At 40.1% G+C, this 26335-nt stretch overlaps 1 protein-coding gene across 1 annotated transcript in view; it reads left to right on the top strand.

Moving 5' to 3' along the window:
- The window catches only part of TSNARE1 (t-SNARE domain containing 1), a 198468-nt gene that overhangs the window by 122680 nt on the left and 49453 nt on the right, over positions 1-26335 (top strand). Inside the window, exon 10 of the mRNA XM_044684522.1 lies at positions 2857-3036. Coding sequence (XP_044540457.1) covers positions 2857-3036 — 180 coding nt within the window. The remainder of the gene's footprint in view (positions 1-2856; positions 3037-26335) is intronic.

The raw sequence follows: 26335 nt of genomic DNA, 5'->3' as shown, positions 1-26335 counted from the left end.
TACAGGTCATATAAAGTTAGAAAACAGCCAGAGGAGGCCAGTTATGATTATGAGGGACTTAGAGACCATGCCATACAATAGTAGCTGTTGACCTCAGTTTCTTCATCTGTAAAAAGAGCTAGAGAAGGAAATAGCAAACCATTCTACTATCTTTGCTAAGAAAGGCCCCAAAAAGGTCATGGATACTCTGAAATGAGTGTACAACAACATGTCAGGACTAGAATGACATAATAATAAATGGCAGAGTTGGAGAGAACCTTAGAGTTTATCTAATCCAACCCTTTCATTTTATGGATGGGGAAACTGAGGCAGAGATAGAAAAGGGGCTTACCAGGATTCTCACAGAAAGTTTTTGGTAGAGCCAAGATCTACAGCCTACCAGAAGTCTTTTAGGCAGGCATTTCTCCTCATCCTTATATTCACCTAAAACACCATATTGCTGTTACCATGAAGAGGGGATGCTCCCTGGACTTAGCTACAATTTCAGTATGATTTGGTTCCTTACCATCCTCTTGCTGCATCACTTAAGCTCCATTCCTATCAATCAATTCACAATTACCATGTGCCCATTCCTATCCTAAGCACTGGGGATACAAGTACAAAGAATGAAATAATCACTATTCACAAGGAGTTTACATTCTAATGAGGGAGACAATAAGTAATAAAAATAAATGCAGCATAAAGGTAATAAATAACACTGAAAGTAATTCAATACAAGGTAGTTTGGGAGCGAAGGCACTAGAAATTCAGTTGGAGGTGGGGGAATCAGGAAAGGCTTAATGAAGAAGATAATGCCTGACCTTCATCTCAGAGGAGGAGAGGAACTGAATGAGGCTGAGGTAATGACCAGGTGCATTCCAGGCATGGGGGCAGCAAATGCAAAGACATTTGGGAAGGAGATGTAGTACCATGAATAAGGAACAGTAAGGGGATGGCTAATTTGGCAAGATCCCAGAGTAAAAGAAAAATAATATTCACTGAAGTTGAAAAGGTAGGTTGGAGCCAGTTAGTATTGGGGGAGGGCTTTAAAAGCTAAGCCTCCTCTACCAGGGGCATCCAGTGAACCTTTTCCCTTCTTTGTTTCCCACACCAGCATCATTGGTTTCTGCTTAGTTCTTCATCCACTTCCTCTATCATGGTTCTTATCACACATGGCTCTATCCTATGCCATCTCATCCCTTCCTCAATCATAGGTAAGCCCAACCCCCCAAAGTCCATGTACTGATGATTCCTACTTCCAGGATGTGTCTACTGGGAAATTCATCATTTAGATTTATCTCTGTGACGAGATTGTACTTAAGCCTAGTCCTTTTTACCTTTGCTGTTGGGAGTAGAGCCCTGAGTTACAATATTCATCCCCATTTTGCATGTTGAAATATCCTCTTGTTATGGTGTTTGTTAAATTTAAAATAAAAAGAAATTAAAGGCAAAAAAAGAATGTAATCTCCCCTAAGGCAGGCTTTGTTTTGCTTGTTTTTATTTGGATCCACAGTGGTTAGGACAGTGCCTACACATAGTAATTGCTTAATTAATATTTTATATGACTTCCTTCCCCCCCAAAATCCAAAACCTTACATGAAGCAATAACTTGCTTTCTTTGGTCTCAGTTTCTTTATCTTCCAAAAGGAGAGAATAGCTCTGCCTTGCCTAGGGCTCTGAGTCCTGCCTTTGTCACTCACTTATTTGCGTGCTCATGGGCAAATCACTTCCTCTCTCTAATAAATGATGTGGCTGGCTAGATGGTCTTTTAGGTCTCATCGAGCTTCAATATTTTATGTTCTGTACACCAACACTGGCATCTAGAGACATAGGCTGATATCCTGGGTCTTATATTATCTGTACAACATTGGAAAGTCACAAAATCTCTGAATGTTTTGCTTTTCCATCAATAAAATGATGGTAATAACCCATTCACGACTTACCTTAAAAGGTGGTTGTGAGGGAAGTACTTTTTCTTAACCTGAAAGGGCAAGAGAAATGTCAGCTATAATGATGTGGTCAAATTGGTCATTATGAAGCTACCTTGAGACTTCTTCCAACTCTGAGATTCTGCATTTTTTGGTCCAAGATGCCTTCCAGCTTTCAACAGTACCATCCAACACTGATACCATGTGTCCTGGGTTCTAGTATGTGTTGTAATGTATTGATAGCTTTGACAATTTATATTCCTGGTTAAAAATTCCATTCCAGTTCTGACATTCTATTCAAAAATTCTTTTCAGCCTGAACCTTTTAGGTCATGCTCTAAAATCCTTCCAAAAATCTCTTATCCTATAATATATGTGCTAATGTCTAACATTTTATATTCTGTCTTCCAGACTGTCTTCCAGATATGACTTTCTATTTTCTAAAGTCTCTTCCAGGTCTGACATTCTTTATTCTAAGATTCTTTCCAGTTCTAACATTTTACTTTGTATATTCTAAGATTTCTCATATCTCTATCATTTACAATGTTTTAAATTCCATTTAGCTCTGGTATTCCATGTTCTAAAGTCTTCTTTGGCTCCACCATTCTACATTCTTGGTTATAAAGTCTCTCCAGCTCAAATATCTTGTGTTCTAAGTCCCTTCTACCTCTGACATTCTATGTACTACAGTCTATATTTGAGTCTTTTCTGATGCTGACATTCTGTGCTCTGTAGTCTGTATTTTAAGATTCTTCCAAAACTAATATTCTGTGCTCTATCCTAGTCATTAACTGCTCTATGCCATGGTCCATGAACCTTTCACATATTCCTCTAGTCTATAGATCAATTAATGTTTATGAAGATCCCAAATTGTCAAAGCCCTTAGCTCAGAGCAAGACCCTTATGATAGCAGAGCAGAAATCCACTTTGATCCCCATCTCCTTTCTCAGCAGCAGCAACAGCAGCAGCAGCAGAGCCCCAGAACCCCATTTGCAGACCTGGCTGATGAGAAGATCTTTAATGGGGGCGACAGTATGTGGCAAAGCCAGGATCAAGCCCTGCTCCCAGAAATAACCGATGAAGACCTGGATACTCTCAGGCATCGGGAGGATGCTGTTCAGCAGAATGAGGTGAGCCAGAATCATTGCCATTCTGCGTAAGGGCAAGGGAGATGCCACCAAGCCATTGTCCCAGGACCTGGGTTTTAGGACATTGAGGTTCAAGTCCTAGTTCTGTCCCTCCCTGGTTGTGTAACTTTGAGCAAATCATCTCTGCATTATAGCTCAGTTTTTCTAATAGGTACAAATCAGCCCTTGGTATTTTGCTCATTTGAACATCAAGTCATGCTGAAATGAGGTATCTTTTGAGGATTAAGGTTTCTTTTATGGATTCATATAATAGCACAGTGGCATGTGGCTCTCTCTGTCTCATATTTGAGGAGGAGGAGATACTATTAGTCAAAGGGCCCATTAGCCACACTCATATAGACTGAGCAGTGGTACCTATTCCAGGTCAGTGGAAGTTGGATGAAATTTTTTTTTAATTTCAGTCTAACCTCTGAGCTGGAACAAGAATGTGAGAAGTCATATTTTATCCAAATATCAACAGGTTTTGTTCTAGGAAGGGAGGTAGATGACACTCTGGTGTGGGGCCAGAGAAGGAAGACCAGTAAGAGGTATATGAACATCTTTGTCTCTTCCATACCACCAGTTAAATCCTCGCATGCATAAGTGACTAATAAAATGTTTGATTGTACACTAGATACCTTGAAAAGTTTCAAAAGGCTTGCTAGCCTCCTCCCCTGTCTCATTTTTATTGTTATATTTCTTTTACATGTATTCCCCAGTGAATAAAAGGCTTGGCCCACATCTGATCAGGAAAACTAAAGTTCAAATCTGACCTGAGTCACTTAACTGTGTGACACTGGGCAAGTCAGTTAACATCTGTTTGCCTGTGTTTCCACATCTGTAAATAGGGATAATAATAGCACCTACCTCCCAAGTTGTTGTGAGCATCAAATAAGATAATAATGGTTAAAGCACTTAGCACAGTGCCTTGTATATAAATAAGCATGATATAAATGGAAGGAGAGAGACAGGCAGACAGAAAGAGAGAGACAGATGGACAGAGAGAGAGATAAAGACAGAGAGACAGAGAATGACAGAGATAGACAGAGACAGATAGGCAGAGACAGGCAGACAGACAGACAAATATAGACAGACAGACAGAGGCAGACAGAGAGACAGAGAGAGGGAGTGTGAGAGTGAGAGTGTATCTGTGTGGTGCATAGATAGCTATTGTCACATGGGTATATGGAGTGCTCTTGGAGGACTAGCTCCTCTGATGTGAGGGCTTGCTGAGCCCTTTTCAAGGTTGCTCATCCACCTTTGATGTCTATTTTTCACCCAACTTCCAACATGCATAGTAGTCACACAAACATCTCAGCAGATGGGTCAAACCAGGTGAGGGTCACTGAGAGGCATCAAACTCTTTGGTGACTTAGGGAGGTTTCTACCCCAAGCATGTGAAGGTTTTCCCACCATTGAACAGATGTATGAGAACGATTTTTCCCCCAGCCATGAAGGCAGCTGAAGCAGGTGCTATGGATCACTCAGAGCTTAGTCAGACACCCAAGACTCCGAGGTCATCCACTGTGTCTCAGGCCATGGCCAATCGTCCTGACTTTTGTCTTGCTCCTGGACTTTGATCATTGAAAGAGAGACTGAGGCTAATGACTGTGTGCAACTTTGCCTCATCAGTCAATTCATGCACAAGTCAAGACATTGCTCCTCTTCAAAAATGAAGGATGGATAACAACAATAGAGTTACATATTCACCTATATACACATTGAGAAAAAGAACAAAAGAGACTGAAAAAATAGGCCCCCTTTAACTGCGTATAGTCATACACTATAGTTTGCATAGTGCTTTCTTCACAACACCTCTGGGAGGTAATAAGTGCCTGTATTAATATCCCAGTTTTACAAAATGAGAGAACTGAAGCTCGAAGAGGTTATTTGCCCAAGGTCACACAGCACGTAAATGGCAGAGCAACAAATTTAAATTCAGAATTATGAGTTTATTGGCACTGGTGTTGTTTTCCTCAGTGCTACTGGGAGAAAGGCAGATTTGGGGAGCAAACAGCCAGAAGTTGAGAAAATTGTGTCTGAGAATAAGATATGGGGTTTTTTAACCACTAATAAAAATATAGGAATAGTAAACTCTTGTCAAGGGATGGAGTGCGTCTAAGAAGGAATATTGAAAATGTGTTTTCTCTGTATCTTACAAATCTAATGAAAAGGACTTTAAACCAAAAAAAGTAGGGGGAAGGAAAAAACTTCCTGCATGTGTATGCCATAGAGACCATAGTGAATAGATACACAATAAAAAGAAAAAATATCAATAGAGACATTCAGAAATTCAAAGGAGATAAAATTTATGAATGGAACCAGCCAGAAAAATAAGTGGTCAAAGACCTCTCTATGAATACATATGAGGTATAGGTAGCAAGGAAAGTAAATAAACTACAAACCTTAATTCAAGGAGGAAAATTTGGCCTCAAAGATAAGCACTGAAATTTGGTTTGGTGGACACAAGGCTTGGCAGTGACTTAGGGAATGGAGTGGCGTAGTATAGTAAGGAGATATGCTCATATGCTCATAGGAAGAAGTCTAAGAAGCTTCAGATGAACAGGTCACACAATGATGGGAAGAATTAACAAACACACTGGATGACAGTCGGGATCCAAAAAAGCAAAAGGGATCCATGACAAGCAAAAATACTGATGAGGCTGAATTGGATAAGGTGAAATTCAACAAGGATAAATGTAAAGTCTTACACTTGGATTTAAAAAACCAACCTCACAAATTTGGGGATAGTTCTGATAAGACAGAAGACTCAGATTCACTTTCTAAAAAAAGACCTTGGAATTTTAATGGATTGACATTTCATTCAATTCAAAAAACATTTATTAAATGCCTCTTGTGTACTAGGCACTGGATCAGGAATATGGATGGTAGCCACAAAATTTAATATGATCTTGGGCTGCATTAAGAGAGCTGTGGCTTCTGTGAATAAGGTGGTAGATTGTCACAAATCTGCCCTTATCCAACTACATCCAGAATGGCATGTTCAGTTCTTGGTATCATTCTTTAGGACACTGATAAGCTCAAGAATGTCTGAGTAGGATGAAAAAGGCCCCAAAACCATTCCATATAATGATCAATTGAAAGAACTGAGACTGTTTAACCTAGAGAAGGTAAGACTCATGGTCGATACAATAGATTTGGAGGGCTGTCATGTGAAAAAGTATTGTTTTCTTGGACCCCAGAGGACAAATCCAAGAATGATGGTTGATATTTCTAAGTTTTTAGACTTGATTTCAGGAAATATTTTCTGATAAGAGTTGTCCAAAACTGGAATGGGGAGGGATTAAGCATTTATTAAGCATCTATTATGTGCCAGGCACTGTGCTACATGTCTTTTCTCAGTTGATCCTCACATCCATGGGTATTATGATACCCAGTTTACAGTTGAGGAGACTGAGGTAAACAGAGGTGAGATGACTTGTTGAGATCACACTGCTAGGAGATATCCAAAACTAGATTTAAACTCAGGTCTTCCTGATGCCAGGCCTGGTGCTCTGCTCTATCCAGGTGGTGTTTGGTTGCTTCCCTTCGGAATCCTTTAGGAGAGGATTTTTTTTTTTGAGTATGGATTGGCTTCTGTGATTCCTTCCAACTCTTAGATTTTGTTGTTGTGAGAACATTTGGGTGAAGATCTGTGGAGGAAGAAACAGATGTGATATTGTCTCGATTATAAAAATGACCACGTGAATAAAAAGAGGAAGCAGAGAAAGAGTTTGGAAAACATCTCAAGTCTGACACATAGGCAGAATATCCTAGGCACAGGGATCTTCACTTATTTGGACATCTGCTAGAGTTCTTTCTGCCAAAAGCAGAGTAGCTGTTACTTTCTTGGTTTGACTTCATGATCATTTCATCCTTCAAGAGCTAGAGAAGCCTACAGGGCAAACTGTTCCTCTGGGACTGATTTTTCATTTCAGCCTCAAAATACTCCAATGAATCTAATGTCTCATTCATGTAGCTTTAGTTACTCCTAATGGTAGAGAGTACACCCCATCCTTGCCTGACCATTCCAAAATTCATACCACAGGAATCAGAATGCAGATGAAAGCATATAATTTTTCACATGTTTATTTGGATTTTTGTTTTGGGGTTTTGGTTTTATTTGATTATTCGCTTACAAAAATGAACTGTATGGAAATGTGTTTTTCATGTATAACCCAGATAGAATTGCTTGCCAGCCCTGGGAGGGAGGAGGAAAGAGAGGAAGGGAGAAAAGTTGGATCACATCAGAACACTTATGTGAAAATTTATTACGTGTAGTTGTTAAAAAACATAATATTTGATTAATTTAAAAGAATTCATACAACAGGAAGGAAACAAGCATTTATCAAGTACCTACTGTGTGCCAGGCACTGTACTAAGCACTCTCTCATTTGAACCATAGACCAAACCTGAGAATTAAGTAGATTAACCACATTTTACAGTTGAGAAAACTGAGACAAACAAAGGGTAAGTGACTTGCTCATAACTAATAAATGTTTGGGGCTAGATTTGAACTCTGGCCTTTCTCACTCCAGGTCCAGTGCTTTATACATCATACCACCCAGCTGCCCAGTGTGAGAGTGAGTCCAGTATGTTGGAGAACTTTCTCACTAACGTAATGAAGATATTGGAACACACAAGTTTTCTACTAGTTATTTCTGTCATTATATTTTCCATATGTTCTTTTGGTTACTTTTTGTTTGTTTTATTCTTAATAAGGTTTCAGATTTTTTTCCTCAATATCTAAAGTAATTTGCCTTCCTTCACATGTTTTATAAATCTATCTCTCAATGCCCATCCTCTTCTCTGAAAGTTGTCTCTAGGTATATTTGGTTTAATCCAATTATTTTTCTCATCTTCCATCTCTAAAGTGTTATTTCCACTTTCCCTATAAGCATATCTAGATCTATGATGTAGTCCAAGTGTCATAACTCCATTGTCCTTTGTGATAAAAAGTTTCTGTTTTAAAAAGTTAGAAATGTTTTCTATTTTACTTCAGTTTGCCATCTTTCTTCTGTCTTCAACCATAAATGACCTCACGGTGACTTGCTTAGTTAGACCTTTTGCCATGCTTTCTTTAGAATGATTTTATCTTCTATTGCTTCCTTCTGTTTTAAAAGCAATACCACTCAAAATCTTCCATTGTCCTCAATTAGATTTTACAAATGAGTTTATATTCTAAAACTGGTCCTTTCCTGGCTGCTATATTTCTACACTTGGCAAGTAAGTCAAACTGTTTCCTAACTAAGATAATTCCCTGGTACTTTATGTATTGGTTGATTTATATCAGTTAAACTTCTGTATGAAATTATTGTGGTCCATGTCCAAGTCATTTCTTCCATTTACATCTATTTTTGTCATTAGCACCATGTTTAAATAGGTCATTATGAAGTTGTTTTAATTGAATGCCATGTCTTTTTTTTTCTCATTTTTATTTATTTTTTATTTTTTAAAAACCTTATGTTCCATCTTAGAATCAATACTGTGTATAGGTTCTAAGGCAGGAGAGTGGTAAGGGCTAGGCAATAAGGGTAAAGTGACTTGCCCAGAGTCACACAGATAGGAAGTATCTGAGGTCATATTTGAACCCAGGACCTCCCGTCCCAGCTCTCAATCTACTGAGCCAGTTGGCCCCTCTCGTTTTTATTTTTTTCTCCTAAAAGTGTTCTCTTTTTTTTCCCTTTGCTCTAACAAGTCAGTAGTTTGATTGTTCATAGATATCTAGTTCAGGAATGACTCCTACATCAGTAATGAGGTGTTTCCTACCTGCTAAAATATAATCAATTTCATTTTTCATTATATTATTCAGTGCCCAATTCTTTTCAGTTCTTCTCTCAAGAAAACATTAATGAAATAACAGCAGCCTACAAATCTTAAGCCTCTCAAATTTCTTTTCATGATACATGATTTCTAATATATTTCTCAACACCCTTCCCTATTCTTGCCTTTGCAATGAAATCACCGAGTGTCCAAATATAAGTTGCTTTGCTTTGAAGGATCTGATTGAGTTCTTTATAGATACTGTATGTCTTTTCATCTTCTGCAATAGATGTTGTAGCATAAGCTACAGTTACTTTCATGGTGCCCTCATTTGGAAAATGCCCATCATGAGACATTTCAATTCAAGAAGACAAAAGGTACCATGAAGTGATGTTTCTTGTTTCTTCTGGGCACACAATAAAATCAAGTCCACCATTCCTATTACCCATGAGCCATTCATTATTCCATGTAGCATCGACTTCCTTCTTTCTTTTGATTTCATTTACAGCAAATTTGATATGATTCAGTTCTTCCAACAGAATATCTGTTCTTTGATCATTGGATAAAAATGTCATATACTAATAACTAAGAGAGTTTATGGAGAATCTAAAGAGTGTATGATTCTCACCAGTCTCTGTACCCCTTTTTGTCATTTTGCCACCATCAGACATAAAGGTAAGATGATTCCACACAGGCTTGAAAGATTTAAAAAAATGTTTCTTTGTTTCATGGATTGTCATAGATGAAGAATTCATCAGCAAATGTCCAGCCTACTACTGATAAACCTTTCCTTTATGGCAGAATCTTTCAGAGCCTGTGCTTTACTGGCATATCTTTCAAGAATTTAGGGATGAGAAGGCAGCTGGTTGGCTCAGTGGATTGAGAGCCAGGCCTAGAGATGGGAGGTCCTAGGTTCAAATCTGGCCTTAGATACTTTCTAGCTGGGTAACCCTGGACAAGTCACTTAACCCCCATTGCCTAGCCCTTACTGCTCTTGTGCCTTGGAACCACTACTTAGTTTTGATTCTAAGACAGAAGGTAAGGGTTTAAAAAAAAAGAATTTAGGGATGGGGGCCAGCAAGGTGACAATAGATAGAGAGCCAGACCTGGAGGCAGGAAATCCTGGGTTCAAATCTAGCCTCAGACACTTCCTCACTATATGACTCTGGGTAAGTCATTTGACTCCATTTGCCCACCCTTTACCCTTCTGCCTTAGAGTTGTTACTACAGAGAAAGTAAGGGATTAAAAAAAGTTTAGGGACTCCCCTTATATTAAAGCTGTGGAGGATCCCTACATACAAGGGAGTGAAGGCTCCTGATGTAGAAGTAATTAGAAACGAGGAGAGAACAGGAAATGACCACTCTGGCTTAGGATTTGTGATAGAGGAGAGAATAACTAAACTGGTATTATAATCATCTTAGATTTGGGTAAGGCATATTTTAAATGGTACAAAGAAAGGATGAACATGATCTTAGCCTACATTTCCGTAGGAGAAGAGACACTCTCAAGAATGAAATTCAAAGCCCCAGAGACAGTTTCCAAGAGGAAGAAAAAGGAAAGTTGTCCAAAGAGCCCAAAGCGTATGCATAAAGAATGCTTGACTAACTTTTGTTTTTAAAATATTTGTACAAAATATAGAAGCAAAAATAGATAAAGGAGGATGAATACAGAAGCGTACGTTGTCCTGTAAGAATGCCAGTAAGAGCTGAAACTGGTGAGGAAATGGAAAGACAATAAAAAAGGGGGTTTTTAAATGATATATGGAAGAAGAGGAGGTGTAGTGGATAGAGCATCCAGGACTGGAGTCAAGAAGACCTGAGTTCAAATCCAGTCTCAGACACTTATTAGCTGAATGACCCAGGCAGGTCACTTAGTGTTTATCTGCCTCAATTTCCTTATCTGTGATATGGGGATAATAATAGCACATTCTCCCAGGACTGATGTATCAAATGAGATAATAATTGCAAAGCAGAGGGGGCAGCTGGGTAGCTCAGTGGAGTGAGAGTCAGGCCTAGAGACAGGAGGTCCTAGGTTCAAACCCAGCCTCAGCCACTTCCCAGCTGTGTGACCCTGGGCAAGTCACTTGACCCCCATTGCCCACCCTTACCACTCTTCCACCTATGAGACAATACACCGAAGTACAAGGGTTTAAAAAAAATAATTGCAAAGCAGGCACATAGTAGGCACTATATAAGCATTAGGTATTGTTTTGTTAAAAGTATGCTAGAAATACTATCTGGGGTAAATGGGATGATAGATAACTCAAGGAAACAGATGAAGATCGATAACAACAAGCAGAGTAGTAGTTTAAGTTTGTTTTGTGTCTGTTTTCTCTAAGGAGGATGATCTTTAAACTAGAAATACTTCAGATACTCAAAAATACTGCAATTTCTTCAATTTTCAAGTCTTCTCCAGTGATGCAATGACTAATCCATTCATTGTCTGCCTAACTTTTGTGACTCTTATTTGATGCTCCCCATAGTTTTCCACCAGGGAATATCCAATGATGGAGACCCTTCTCACTCTCTCCGGAGGTACCTACCAGTGATGTACGCTGGCCACCTGCCCCTACCACATGAGGCCCATCTTCTCTTCAGTCACACATGTCCTAGATGGCATCAAATTCTTCATTATTTACATATGTTCTTGCCTGCTTATGCCTCCACTATATATCTGTTCATTGTCCTATGTACAATATTCATTTGGAAATAATGGGAAAATATGGATCACGGGAAGTTGAAAGTCAAGTTAAGTAAGGTGATAGGAAGATGGCAGCTGGGGGCCTCTGCTGAGGTGAATTCACTGTATAGATGACAGAGTTGTCAAGCCATGGAAGGAGGAGATGAGGAGTTATATATATATATTTGTATATATATATATGTATGTATGAAACCAACCTATCATTATCATCTGTCCATTTGCCTCTATCTATCTATCTATCTATCTATCTATCTATCTATCTATCTATCACCTATCCTGGAGTCACAAAAATCCGAGTTAAAATGTAACCTCAGACACTTATTATCTGTGTAACCTTGGGCAAGTCGCTTATTTTGTCTCATTCCTCAATTGCAAAATGGGAATAATGCAGCATTTTCCTCAAAGTGTTGTTGTGAAGATCAAATGAGATAATGTTTGCAAAATGCTTAGCATAGTGCTTGGCACATAGTAGCACATGCTTATTCTTTTCCTTTCCTCTTTCCCTTCCCCTGACTCCCATCTTCCCTCCATTACTCCTTCCCTCCCTTCCCCCTCCCCTTTCTCTCCCTCTCTCTCTCTCCCAGTCCCTTTCCCTCCTCCCCCTCTGTCTGACTTTCTTTCTTTCTTTCTTTCTTTCTTTCTTTCTTTCTCTCTCCCTCCCTCCGTCCCTCCCTCCCTCTTTCCTGTGACAACTAACATTACCTGATAGCACTTCAGGAGACCTGCAAAGTGATTTTTAGACCTAGGGGGCTGGAGGAGTTAATGCAACTTGGAGACAGATTGTGAGAGATTTTGACTTCTTTTCAGCTCAATAAATGTTTATGAAGTCTTTCCTCCATCCCCTACACTGTGTTCCTGCCTGCTCCATGGTGGGACATGTAGGGCAGCCCTGAGTGGGAGCCCAGGGTGGGAGGTGGGGGAGGAAGAACATGTACCTAGATGAGTAAATATTTCATTTGAAAGGCACAGAGAACACTTAATAACTAGGGGACCCAGGAAAATCCTCTCATATAAGTTGGCATTTGTGTTAAGTATTAAAAGAAATTAGGAAGAAAAATCACCTCAGAGGTGAGGAAGAGGATGGTTTCAGGTATGGAGAGACACCTGGGCAAAGGTATGGAGGTGGGAGCTTGAATGTCCCACATAAGGAATAATAAAGAGGCCATTTTGACTAGAATGAGGAATACATGAGAGAAAGTAATGTGAAATCAGTCTAGAAAGATAGTCTGGAGATGGGTCATGAAGGACTGAGGCATATGTGTGTTATCCTAGAGATAATAAAGAAATGCTGGGTGCTTAGATTATAAGTTTATTCTGAATTTGATAGGCAGTGGGAGTCACTGAAGATTTTTGAGGAGAGGAGTGACATAACCATTTGAGTTTATCAGCTATTATTTCTTGGCATCCTTGCAAGAGAATCAATCTGGGACAGAAAAGGGCTCCCCTGACCCTGCCAGCCAGAAGTAGTCTCTTCTGACTCACCTCCCATGGCATTCTGCCTGGATTTCTCCTTTGCTTTTATCTCACTAACCCTCATCTCCAGGTTATTTATGTAGATATTCTTCCTCTCCTACTCTCAATTAGGTTGAAAGCTCCTTGAGGATAGGATCTGTGTTATGTCTTTCTGTATACACTTAGGCACTTAATAAAATGATTATTTTTTTCTTCTATATTCAAGAAATAGAAATTCTATTTCCATGGCTGCCTTTCTCCTCGGGAAAACCTTTGGGGAAAACATAGGCTGTGAGATTCCGTGAGGGCAAGTGCTCTAGAAGAGACAATGTTGAACCTGGAAGTAGGAAGATTTGGGATCAAAGGCACTTACTAGCCTTAGGATACCAGCTGGTCACTTAACCTTACCAAGGCCTAACTACTCCATATGTCAAATGGTGGTCATTATACCTATTGTACCTGTCCCACAAGGTTATTGTGATGTTCAAATGAAATCACATAAGTTAAAAAACTTTGCCATATTTAGAGTACTGAAGAAATTTTGGTCATTATTATTGCATCACATAAAGTCCAGAGAGAGCCCTCTTTCAGGGTGGGGAGGCTGAAATCATTTCAGCTTCTCCATCCCAGAGCAATCAGTGGTTTTCCTACTGCCACACCAGTCTTCCTTAGGCACTCCAGGCTCAGAACCCTTCAATGATTCCCTTTTGTCTCTAGAATTACGTGAAAACCTTTCTCTCCATATAAGACTGTCCATCAGCTGTCACCACCTCCAGCTACCTCCCCTGTCTTAGCCCTCTGCTCATCTTCATTTCCATGGTCCTTTTTACCTGGACTGACTTCCCTCCCCTTCTTCTGCCACTGAATTCTGCCCATCCTATAAAACCCAGCTCAAATGCCACATTTTTCAGGAAGCCTCCCTTGACTCTTGGCCACTTACAATTCTGGCAATTCGCTCTAGCTGTACCCCCATGTCTGGAATGTTCTTCTCCTGAGCTCTCCAGCTTCCCTGGCTTTCTTCAGGTCTCAGCTTCTCAATTTATCTTATATATATATCTTGTTTATGCCTAGTTATTTGCATGTCATCTTCCCCATTAGACTGTGAGCTCCTCTGGAGCAGGGATTGGCTTTTTTTGTACCCTCAGTGCTTAACATAGTGCCATGGGATTATGCTTAATAGTAGCTATAAATAGTAGTAAAGTTAAAAATTAAAAGATGCTTGTTGACTGACTGACAGACAGTGTCCTAATTCTTCAGGGTAATGCTTTGCTTGTACCTCTGTGAGAACACTTAGCATGGAATATTGTATTTACCTTATCTCTCAGCTAGACTAATCTATGACTGTTCCTAGAGAGGGAGATTGGAGTGAGAAGGGCAAGATAAAAATATAGCTAAGACTAAGTCCTTACCTTCATTAGTTAAAAGCTCATGTTTGCATATCATATTCTTTGCATACATCATTCCATAATTCTTTATTTTTCCCTCTAACTCTTACTTCCTGTCCTTCTAACAATGCTAAGGCAGAAGGATAAAGGCTTGGCAATTAGGGTTAAGTGACTTACCTAGGTTCACCCAACTAGGAAATATCTGAGGCCAGATTTGAATCCAGGTCCTCCTGACTCCAGGACTGGTACTCTATCCACTGAACCACCTAGCTGCCCTGATCATTCCATAATTCAAAACAAAGCTATGAGGGTAGCACTGCAGCTATTGGTATCCACATTTTTCAAATAAGGAAACTGAGTCTCAGGGTAGCTAAATAGTGTGTCCATAGTCTCACTGACATTGAGCATCAGTTGTTCAGTGGTTTCAGGTGTGCCTGACCCTTTGTGACCCCATTTCGGGTTTTCTTGGCAGAGATACTGCAGTGATTTTCCATTTCCTTCTCCAGCTCATTTTACTGATGAGGAAACTGAGGCAAACAGGGTTAAGTGACTTGTCCAGGGTCACACAGTCTGTAAGTGTCTGAGACTAGTTGAGTCTTCCTGACTACAGGCTTCAAACCTAGGTCTCTCTCGACTCCAGATCTGACTTGATTCCCCCATTCTGTGCTGTTTCATGTAACTAGCCATCCAATGAAATAAAAAAGTTATTACCAAAGGTAACATGAAATAGTGTAGAGGGCATAAAACTTGGTGTCAGCAAGCCCCTGGATTCAAATTCTGACCCTTTATTTTTTTTTTAAAGAAATGTGTGTGTTCGTGTTGGCTACAGGGAAGGTGGGGGGAATTTGGGAGGGAGGGAAAGAACATGAATCATGTAACCATGGAATAATGTTCTAAAAAATAAAAAATAGAAATACAAACAAATTAAATTAAATTAAAAAAAAGAAATGTATGTGTTAAAACTTAATGGTCAGGGCAGCTGGGTAGCTCAGTGGATTGAGAGCCAGTCCTAGAGACGGGAGGTTCTAGGTTCAAATCCGGCCTCAGACACTTCTCAGCTGTGTGACCCTGGGCAAGTCACTTGACCCCCAATGCCTACCCTTACCACTCTTCCACCTATGAGTCAATATGCAGAAGTTAAGGGTTTAAAATAAAAAAATAAAAACAAAATAAAAACTTAATGGTCAGGGGCAGCAAGGTGGCTCAGTAGATAGCCAGGTCTAGGGATGGAATGACCTGGGTTCAGATCTGGCCTCAGACACATCCTAGCTGTGCAATTCCTGGGCAAGTCACCCCCATTGCCTAGCCCTGACTAGTCTTCTGTCTTGGAACTAATATAGTAAGGATTTAGGGAGGAAAAAGCTTAATGGCCACTGAAGTCCCTTCCAGTTCTAAATCTATAATCCTGTGTCCCTTTGATGATGATAAAATACTGCTTAAGAGCATTCTAGAGTTATAAAACTGAGTGTTGTATGAGGACAAGAGTAGAAGATAATTATTGACTGGGGATTAGGGAAGGCTTCCTGGGGGAGGTGACATTTGAATTAGGCTTTAAAAGATAGACAGAAATTCAGGCAGCAAAGTCAGAATGGTAGGATCTTCCAGATGCAGGGAACTGCGTGAGGAAAGACTTGGAGGCACATCTAGTGGGGCAGGGGAGAGAGGAAGCTGGGGTATCTTCTCTGAGCTTCCCCGGGTGTCTGTGTGCCTTTTACTGGCTTGGAACTAAATGACAGCTTTTTCTCTGTTAGGAAAACTGGAACCTTTCGCCTCAGGCCTCTCTACTCCCTGCGGACCCCCCATTGAACACATTCCTAATAGCTCTTTTATGTCCTCGGTATCTTAAGAGGCTTTGGCTGTAAAATTAAACGATCATCGATTGGTCTGTCGGGACGGTCAGCTGGTAGCCTGATGGCTGCTCTTGCTCTGAAGCAGGCCTCAATGTGGTCCCACTGGCTGGAAACTGACACGAGCATCCTGGTCCCCCCCAGTGACGGGGACAGAGAAGGGAGCAGCGCCCTCCACATTCCCCAGCCAGTTAGAAATCAGGGAGGACTGGCTATACTTAGAGCTGAGGAGCAGCTGTTATAAATCGGGCCGTAGGGATAATGGCATATCTGTATTCAGTCAAAGTGAGTGCCTGATTATCCAGGGACGGTGAGCCAGATTTTTTTTATTATTATCCAGTGGCCTATTCTGTACACTGGGCTTAAAGAGAGGTGACCCAAATAATCAGAGGGCTTGGAATTGAAAGAGACCTTTAACCATCATCTAATCCATTTTTACAGAGGAGGAATTGAGGCCCAGAGGGAGGAAATTACCTGTCCAAGACCTCAGAGGTAGTTAGTAGCAAGTCTTCTTACTCCAGATCCAGCTTTCTTAACCTATTACAGTATGCTGCCACCCCCTGGGTTTTAGTCCTAACTCTGCCACTAGCTGGCCATGGGACTAGTAAGTCACTTTCATGAACTCTCTTGTGAAATTAGACATTTGGACTTAATAATTTCTAGGGTCCCTTCTGTTTTTAATATTCTACGAGTCTTTAATTCTCCTCTGGCAATTTCCTCCGATTTCCCTGCTCATACCCTCTTCCTCCCAAGAGGGAAAGGGAGAGAAGGGCAGGTATTCTAATTAGCCTTTGGAGCTAGTCATTCAATAAGTTCCAAATACATTTAATTAAACTATAAGAAGAGAATAAAGTTTATGATTTATAGGTCAATATATTTAACTTCAATTCTGAGCAAAAATTGAGAGCATTTTATTTATTTTTAATTGATTGATTGATTGATTTGGAATATTTTCCCATGGTTACACGATTCATGTTCTCTCCCTCCCTTCTTCCCTTCCCCCTCCTGGAGCTGACAAGAACTTCCACTGGGTTATACATGTATTATTGTAGAGTGTTTTATTAAAGGGATGGTTAGAGATCATCTAGAAAAGCAAGCAGTGATCACAGAGAGCTAACACGACTCCATCAAAACCAGGTAATGCTAAACTAACTTTTTTTCCCTCTTTATTTTTAAGGCCTACTAAGTTGGTAGATCAAGAAAAATGCTATAGATAGTTTGCCTAAATGTTAACAAAGTATTTAATAAAGCTTTTCATGCTGTTCTTTTGGAAAGAATGGAAAGGTACAGATGCTCCCAATTACCCATTTTCTCTATGCCATTAAGTGGATCTGAAACTTGTTGAATGGATATAGATCCAGTGAGTAACATCATTAATATTTCATTAGTAACTTGGAAGGTATGGGTTGTCCTGGTGAATATTTTTACTAGTTACCTGGCAAAAAAGATATTGCTATAAACATGTTTATCAAATTTGAAGATAATTCAAGGCTTGGAGGGATAAATAATATTTGGGGATAGCAAAATTAGAATTTGATACCATTCTTCTAGGCCAGAAATATTGATTCAAATTTAACAAACTGAAATTAATAGAAATAAATGTAAAGGAGCAATGGGTGGCTCAGAGGATTGAGAGCCAGGTCTAGAGATGGGAGGTCTTAGGTTCAAATCTGGCCTCAGACATTTTCAAGATGGGTGACCCTGGACAAGTCACTTAACCCCCATTGCCTAGCCATTGCCACTCTTCTTCTGCCTTGGAACCAATGTACAATACTGATTCTAAGATGGAAGGGAAGGGTTTTTAATTAAAAAAAAGAAGTGTAAAATCTTACATTTGGGTTAAAAAACCAATTTAAATGTATAAATTTAATCAATATAAGAAATAAATGAACACAATATGTTGGGTAGTAGGCACTCTACAAATGCTTATTCCTTTTCTTTCTCCTTTCCCAGTTCCCACCCCCAATTTTGGTTCTCACATCATAAAATAGAAGGGGTAGAGAGGGGAAATGGCAGGATGAATGTCAAGAAGCTGAGGCCCATTCTGGTCTCAGGCAGACGAGATACCATAGGCTTCTCGAGTTAGCTGCCCACTGACTCCACAGTCCTCTGCATCCTAGGGACCCATCACCTCAGGTTGGTCCTAGGCTCCTCCCTCTCCCTCATCCTCCTCAACCAGTTTCTTGCCAAGTACTATCATTTCCTCTTCCCAAGATCTTGCCAATAGGACTCCTTCTTCCTAGCAATAGCTGCTGGAGAGATGAGGAAATTCTTCTAGTGGCTGGTGGTACCTGAACTAAGAGAGCTAAGAATAGAGCTTCAGCTACCCCATCTGCAGTGAGGGTGTACTGGAGCCAGCTCCTAGCTCCTATTGAAATGACTATTCCCTTTTCAGTGGGAGCATTTCCACCTCTGAAATTATGGCACTACACCCCCCTCCCCATACCCAGAGAGTCTGTTGTTAACCATTTAACTCACAGCTCTGCCCCTCATTTAACAAAAAGATATGTGTATATAAAACAATGCCTTTCATGTTTTAGTTCTTTCTCAGGCAGGGGACACACACGCCATTCTTCAGACAACATTTTTGTTGCTGTATACAGTATTCTCTTGGTTCACTCTTCATCATTTCGTGGAGCTCTTTCCTAATGTGTACCTTTCCTTCTTTTTTTGCTGCTTCCCCATCACATCTTGACTAAAAGGACAGCCGCCTCTCACAGGCCAGGTCTGGCTGTCCCCACTGCTCATTGTTGGAGAAGCTCTGACCTTCCCAGTTTCTGACTCTTACTGTTTTGCCCCTCCTTAGTCAGTGAGATGGTTCCTGGCTTTGCTGAGCTCACCATCTCAGTGTGGGACTTAGTGCAGATCCCTGATTGTCTTAAGGTGCTGGAGCTCATCATTGATCCAGCTGCCTCAGCCTTCCCAGGAGCAAGGATTAAGGCCTGTGCCATCACTCCAGAACCAGGAAAAGCACTTTTCATTCTTTTTTTAGCTGGTTAGCTCCATGTAGGCCCAACTATCTGAAGAACTATCATGTAGAAGAGGGATTAGCCTTGTCTTATTTGGCCCCAGAAGGCAGAATTAGGAGAATTAGAAGGAGGCAAATGGAGGCTCAATGTAAGGAAAAACTTGCTAACATTCAGAGCTGCTTCAGAGAAGGAAACTCTTCTGTAGGGGTTGGTAAGCCTCTGGGCCTGGAGGGGTACCACCAGCAGCACCTGGAATGTTGGACAGGGGATTCTGCAATGGACTGAGAGGGGAAGAAAGAGGAGAGATAAGGTGACCTCTATGAGCACTTTCAACTCTGAGACCAAAACTCTGCTCTCCTAAGCCTGCCTAGAAGTGGCCAGGCAGGCAGGCACACTTAGTAGCAGATACCACCCTGATCTTCCTCTTCCCTTTATGGTAAGCTAGACTGCAGTGTGGGTGGTCCTACCTTTTGCATATGCTTGTGTTTACTCTGCCATGATATCCTCACCTAGAGGCTAGCACAGGACTAAGTACTCTGTGGGCATTCAAATGGTGATTGGTCATCAGTTGATTAATTGAGTGTTTCAAAATGTATTTGTTTAATTGTTGCAAGTATTTATCTCTCTCTCTCTCTCTCTCTCTCTCTCTCTCTCTCTCTCTCGCTCTCTCGCTCTTTCCCATGGCCCCATGGAATAATTTTTTTTAAAATGAAAAATAAAATCCTCACAACAAATATTCAGAGTCCAGAAAATAAATCCCCGTATTCCTCCATTGGCCGTGCCCCAAAATGTCTGTCTCTTTCTTTATTGTAAGTTCATCCCCTCTCTATCAGGAGGCAAGTGGTACCTTTCATCTTTATATCATGGCTTATCATTAAGTTGGTCCAAAGTAGTTTTCTTCCATAAAGTTGTCATTGTCTAAACTGTTCTCATAATTCTGCTCAATTCTCTTTGAACCCCTTTCTCTCTTTGTTACCTCTTATCTGGAGTGTGGCTCTCCCAGGTCTGGGAGCAACCCAAAAGGCATCTCGCCTTTGCCTAGTCAATGAACTGAAATTCCTTAGGCAACATCTAAACCCCTACATGGCTATCCATACTCTGCTTGAATGTTTCCAAGGAAGGAGAAATCCCAATTCTCAAGCCCACTTGTTCCACTTGGCCTATTAAATAGGCCAAAATAAAAGCCAATGCATTGAACTTTCTACCAGCCCCAAATTCTGATGGCTTAGGCGACTCTGATTTGTTGAGGGTATGGGTTTTTTCAATGGATCTCTGGGTTTTCTTAGAGGGATTTGTTTTCTTCCATCTAAAGATTTTGCTTTTCTTTCTGTTTTTACAATTAAGTCCTTTTTTCTCAGAAAAGCAAAGAAATTAATCCAGATGATATTCTTAAATCCCCAACATGACCTCTGAGATTCTAGCAATCCTGTGAGTCATGCACCTGACCTGATCTTATCTCTGCAAATATATTTCTTCTCTCCCCTCCCTTTCCCTTCCCTTTTTTCCCTTCTCTCTCTTTCTCTCTCCCTCTCCCCCTCCCCCTCTCTCCTTCTCCTTCTTCTCCATCCCTCCATCCCCCTTTTCCTTTTTAAAAGACTTTTCCTTCCCCTTGAGGATCTCAGTGGTTATACAGAAAATTTATAGGACACAGAGTGTTAGATCTGGGAGGAACTCAAGAACATAGAGTGTTGGAGCTGGAAGGAACTTTAAAACACAGAACCAAGAAAGTTAAAGTCAGAAAAAAATCTTCCTTGTTTTACAGAGGATAGTAGTGAGCAACATGCCCATGGTGTGAAATTGGTCTGCTTGTCATCCAAGGAAGTGTTCCCTCCCCATTCTGACTCCCAACCACCACTCTACACCCCAATTAGCAACAGTCATAATCTTCAGAATGGCCAACCTTGATGCCCTTTATTTGGTAATAGTTGTCACCTTCTCTTCTTGAATGCTTTGGGTTGGTTCTCTCAAAAGACTTCTGGTTTTTAACCCTTTCCAAGACTCCCCTCCCCTTAATGGAAATGTCCTTGAGAAGTTATCTATTTTATTTGTTTGTTTGTTTTTGTTTATGGCAAAAGTGTGGCATAGTATAGGAAAGAACATAGGGCTGGGATTTGGAAAACTCAGGTTAGACTTCCAGCTTAGGCTCTTCATTATATGAAGTTGGTTCATTTCTCTGCCCTCAGTTGCCTTACCTATAAAATAGGGTACACCTTAAGTGTAACTTAACTTAACTCACAGGGTTGTCCTTAGAAAAGCCCATTTTGAAACCAAAAACATTGGAGCAAGAGGAGCTATTATTATTATCTTCTTCTGGGTCAGGATGAAATTCATATCAACCCCATGTTCTTTCTAATGTTAAATAAAAGAAGGAAGGCTTTATTTAAGGAGAATAGGGTATGTGTGTGTGTGTGTGTGTGTGTGTGTGTGAAGTTCTTAGAAAGTAAAGGGAATCAGCTCCTAGAAGTGGTACCACCAAAAGTGGGGTATTAGAAGTTTGTCTGTTTGAGGGCACTCAGTTAGACTTGGTTGAACCCCTGACAGTCCCTTCCACTTGGGTGTTTCTATGGTTCTTAGATGATAAAGAAAAAATTTGGAGATCAAAACTTCCAAGACATTTGGCTTCAGAATGAAGTGTACAAGTCATACAAAGTCACTGGGTGTGCAAATGCACTTGGTTTGGCCTGAGATCCCAAGCATCAGCATCTACATGAACTTTATAGTACCAAAAGAGGGGGCAAAGCTGGGAATTATATCCAAAACCATAACAACTAACTCAAGAATGGGTATCAATTAGAATCAATACTATGCATTGGTTCCAAGATAGAAGAGTGGCAAGAACTAGGCATTGGGCGTTAAGTTACTTGCCCAAAGTCACATATAGCTAGGAAGTGTTTGAGGTCAAATTTGAACCCAGAGCCTCCCATCTCTAAGCCTGGGCTATTGTGTTTTGACACTGTTTGTTGTTGTTGTTGTTGTTGTTGTAACTCTTTCCTTTTGTCATGGAATCAATTCTGTAATAGAAGAATGGCAAAGGCTAGGCAATTGGACTTAAGTGACTTGCCCAGAGTCACACAGTTGGAAATGTCTGAGGTTAATATTTAAACCAGATCCTCCCAACTCAAGGCCTGTGCTACCCAGCTGCCTCTTATAGTCATTTTTGACAAATCTCTTCCAAATAGGAGCTAACGTCTTGGTGAAACAAGAAATCCTACCATTTTGGAAGAAAAAAGGGAAGGAAGGGTATTTCAAAAGGGCAGAAAGGAAGGATTGTTGAGACCAGGGTTGTCTCTTACCATAAAATCAGATCAATCAATAATAGTTTTTATCACTCAATAACAATCCTTAATCACTAATCAAATTTATCAAAATGAGATTCTCAGAGAACATCAAACCCCAGCTGGGATATCATGTACTGTCACCCACATTGTTGGAGGTATTTTGTCAAATTAGAGTCCAGAGAAGAATATTGTGAACTCTAGGCAGTTATAGGCAGAGTTGAAAGGAATCTCAGAGGACTTTTAGATCAACTTTTACTCAAATAAATCCTACCTCCACCCCTATTTGACCCCATCTCTCTCCTTTGGGAACTTGCCCCATCAATTATCATGCCCAATTCCTATCTCATTTATCTTGTCTAACTCCTTACTGGCTCATTTCTTGCTACGTCACCAATATTCTTTAAAGTCAACTCTCCCATGCTTTAAAAACTCTTGCCTTGATTCTGATATCCCCTCAAACTATTATGCTATATCTCTCTTTACTTGAAATGTCTGACTCCTAGAAAGAGCTGGCTATGGTTGCTGATTCTAATGACCACTTGCTTCTCACATCTTTATAATCTGACTTCTTACCTTTCCACTCAACTGAAGCTCATCTTTTTGAGATTACCAGTGATTTTTTTTAAATTATGAAATCCTCTGTTCTTTTCTCACTGTTTAAAGTAAAATGCCCCTTTTCTCCGAGGTACTCACTTCTCCCTTGGCTTCCATGATCCTTTACTCTCTTGGTTTTCCTGCCACTCCTCCTCAGTCTCTCTTGATGTTATGTCATCATCATTGTAGATTCACCAGAAGACTATCCCTCCCTTCCTTTTTTATACTCTCCCTTGATTGTTTCATGGATTTCCCATGGATTGACAAAATCAAATATGAAAGTGAACTCAGAGTCTTTCTAGTCCAATCTGTGCCTGAACAAACATCCCCTAAGATCATAATAATTCACATTATCTAGCATTTTAAAAATTGCCTTCCTCATAAGTAGGGAGTTTAAATATTGTTGTCCTCATTCTCCATGGCCACATTGTATCTGAGACAGGATTGAATCCAGATCTCTTAACTTTAAGTCAAAAAGGCCTTCTGATACATCATGCTAACCCTACAACATCCCTAGCAGATGATCAGCTTTTTGTTAAGGAGGACTAGTGACAAGGAACCTATTTATCTCTCAAGGTAGCACAGTTCACTTTCAGAAATCTTAACTTTTTATAAGTTTATCCTTTTCATTAAGCAAAACTTCCTCTCAATCAATCAATCAATAATCATTTATTAAGCATCTACTATGTGCCAAGTACTGTGTTAAGTACTAAATTCTCTACAGCTTCCTTCTTCTGCACCTGCCTTAGCCTCTGGAATCCAACAGAATAAGAAAGCCCTGCATATGTTTGAAAACTATTCTTATTACTCCCTTCCCTTCCCCATCCCCTTTCCCCAAGCACACCTGTCTTCTCTTCTCCAGGTTAAACAATACTTGTTCCTTCCAACAAATGTGTAAATGTCATCAATCATAAGATAGGATATATCTTTAAAATAATCTAGTCCAATGTCTTTTTATCAGATGAAGAATCTGAGGCCCAGAGAAGCTAAATGATTTGAGACATGCAAGTAGCAAGTAGAATTTCTACCCAGCTCCTATGACTACAAAGTCAGCTTCTTTCTCCTGCCTCCCAGGCTTCATATGCCATGTTCTCAAGGTCCTTCATCCTCCTGGCCATCCTTCTCTGGATGTGCTCTAAAAATTGGACCAACCCCTAAACATGAACACAGTACTTGAGATGTATTCTAACCAGAACAGAGAACATTGTGCCTATTACTTCCCTCATTCTGGACACTGCCTTTTTTCACACTTCCTAAACTCACTGGCTTTTTTGGTGGCCATAATCACATTATTGGCACCTCCTAAGCCTACATGGCACCAACTGCTGTCTACACACAACTCCCCCATTCTGTACTTGTGAAGTTGATTTTTTTGAAGTGGAGTATACTTTACACCTTTTTTTAAATCCCCTATTTATTTCATCCATACTTTGTCCCTGTTAAATTTCATCTGATTAAATTCAGCCTAGCGTTTCAGCCTGTCATCTCCTTTTGTATCTTGACTCCAGCATACACTGTGTTAGTCATTTATTCCAGCTTTGTGTCATTTGCAAAGATGATGAACCTATCTTGTATGCCTTCATTTTAGTTGATAAAAAAAGTTTGTCAAACTGACCAGAACCATGGGACACTTGAATAGAGGTATCCTGCAAAGTTGGTGGGGTGGCTGGTGTTGCGATGGATAGAGTTGAGTCAGGAAGACTCATCTTCATGAGTTCAAATCTGTGCAGATTTACAAGCTGTGTACCTCTAGGCAAGTCTTTTAACTCTGTTTGTCTCAGTTTCTTCATCTGTAAATTGAGCTGGAGAAGAAAATGGCAAATGGCAAATACTTCCGTAGCTTTGCCAGGAAAACCCCAGACACAACTGAAATGACTGAACAATAATCAAGTTGATACTGACATATTAATGATCAGTTTTTCAGATCCAGTCATTCAACCAGTTCTGAATCTACTCAGTTGTACAATCATCTAACCCACAACACTATTTTCTCCTTGTTCTTTTACCTGACTGAAAACACCTTCTTAATCTTTTGGAGACAATAATCATTCATGCTTTGTTCCTTAGCCATTGTTCTCAACACTATTCTGGTTCCTCTACTATCCTTTTGCTCTCCCCTCTTGGTGATCTCATCAATTGTCATAGGCTTAGCTACCATCTCTTTGCAGAAAACTCCCAGTTATAAATATATATATTCAGCTCTAAGCTCTCTCATAAACTCCACTCCCTAATTACCAAGTGCTTAATGGACACCTTTATTTGAACCCACAATAGAAACCTCAAATTTAATGAAACCAGAATGGAATTAATTTCCCTATCCTCTAAACTTTCTTCTTCTCCTGATTTCTCTATTTCCTTGGAGGGGCACCAGCATCTTTTTAGTCACCTTGGTTCACATCCTCCAAGTCCTACTGGACCTTAACCTCTCCCTCATCCAAATGTCAGATTTTATCTCAACTCCCTTTGCCACTCTCACAGCAATCTCCTTCTTTCCACTTGAATTATCATGACCCTAGTTTAAGTCCTTATCAGGTCTTATCTAGACCATTGTAAAATCCTCCTAATCCTCTCCCTCCAGTCTCTCCCTCCTTCAATCCATCCCAAACAAAGCTTCCCAAATAATCTCCTCATAAAATAAGTGTGACTGTGCCACTCTTCTGATCCCAAGCCATCAGTAACTCCCTGTTACCTCTCAGAAAAAAAATACAAACTCTTCTATTTGTCATTTAGAATCCTTCACAACCCAGTTTGGGGCTTTTTGTATTTATTTCTCTTTCTCTTCCTCATGCATTCCACATTTAAGCCAAACTTATTTAATCTGCTCTAAACTTGGCTATAACTCCTGCCTCCATGCCTTTGTACAGTATACTCCCCTATTCTTTGAATGCAATTTCTTAATATCTCCATCTCTGAGAATTTCCACCTTTCTTCATGGGTCCATTCTTGTGCCACTTCCTATAGGAAACCTTTCTGGACTGTTATCTAGTGGGAAGAGTGCTGAATCCAGAATCAGAGAATATAGGTTTAAATCATAGTATGGCCTCTTATTGTTACCTGGGCTTCAGATTTCTCATGCATAAAATATAAAAGTGAGATGAGATAACTTTTAGGGTCTCTAATTCTAATTTGTGAACTCCTCCCCAAGTTTTTTTTCTCCTCTTCCCCTAATAATCGTGCATATCCTTATCTCTTCACATCCTGTATCTGGCTAAGAGAATGTAACCTCCTTTAGGTCAAGGACTTTATATTTTTTCTTAATTTTATTTTTTTCTTTTTTAAAACCCTGACTTTCTTTCTTCAAATCAATATTAAA

This window comes from Gracilinanus agilis, chromosome 1, assembly GCF_016433145.1.
Source record: "Gracilinanus agilis isolate LMUSP501 chromosome 1, AgileGrace, whole genome shotgun sequence".
In the NCBI taxonomy this organism is placed as follows: domain Eukaryota; kingdom Metazoa; phylum Chordata; class Mammalia; order Didelphimorphia; family Didelphidae; genus Gracilinanus; species Gracilinanus agilis.
Note: the sequence above shows the minus strand (reverse complement) of the source record. Positions and strands in the feature narration are given on the sequence as shown.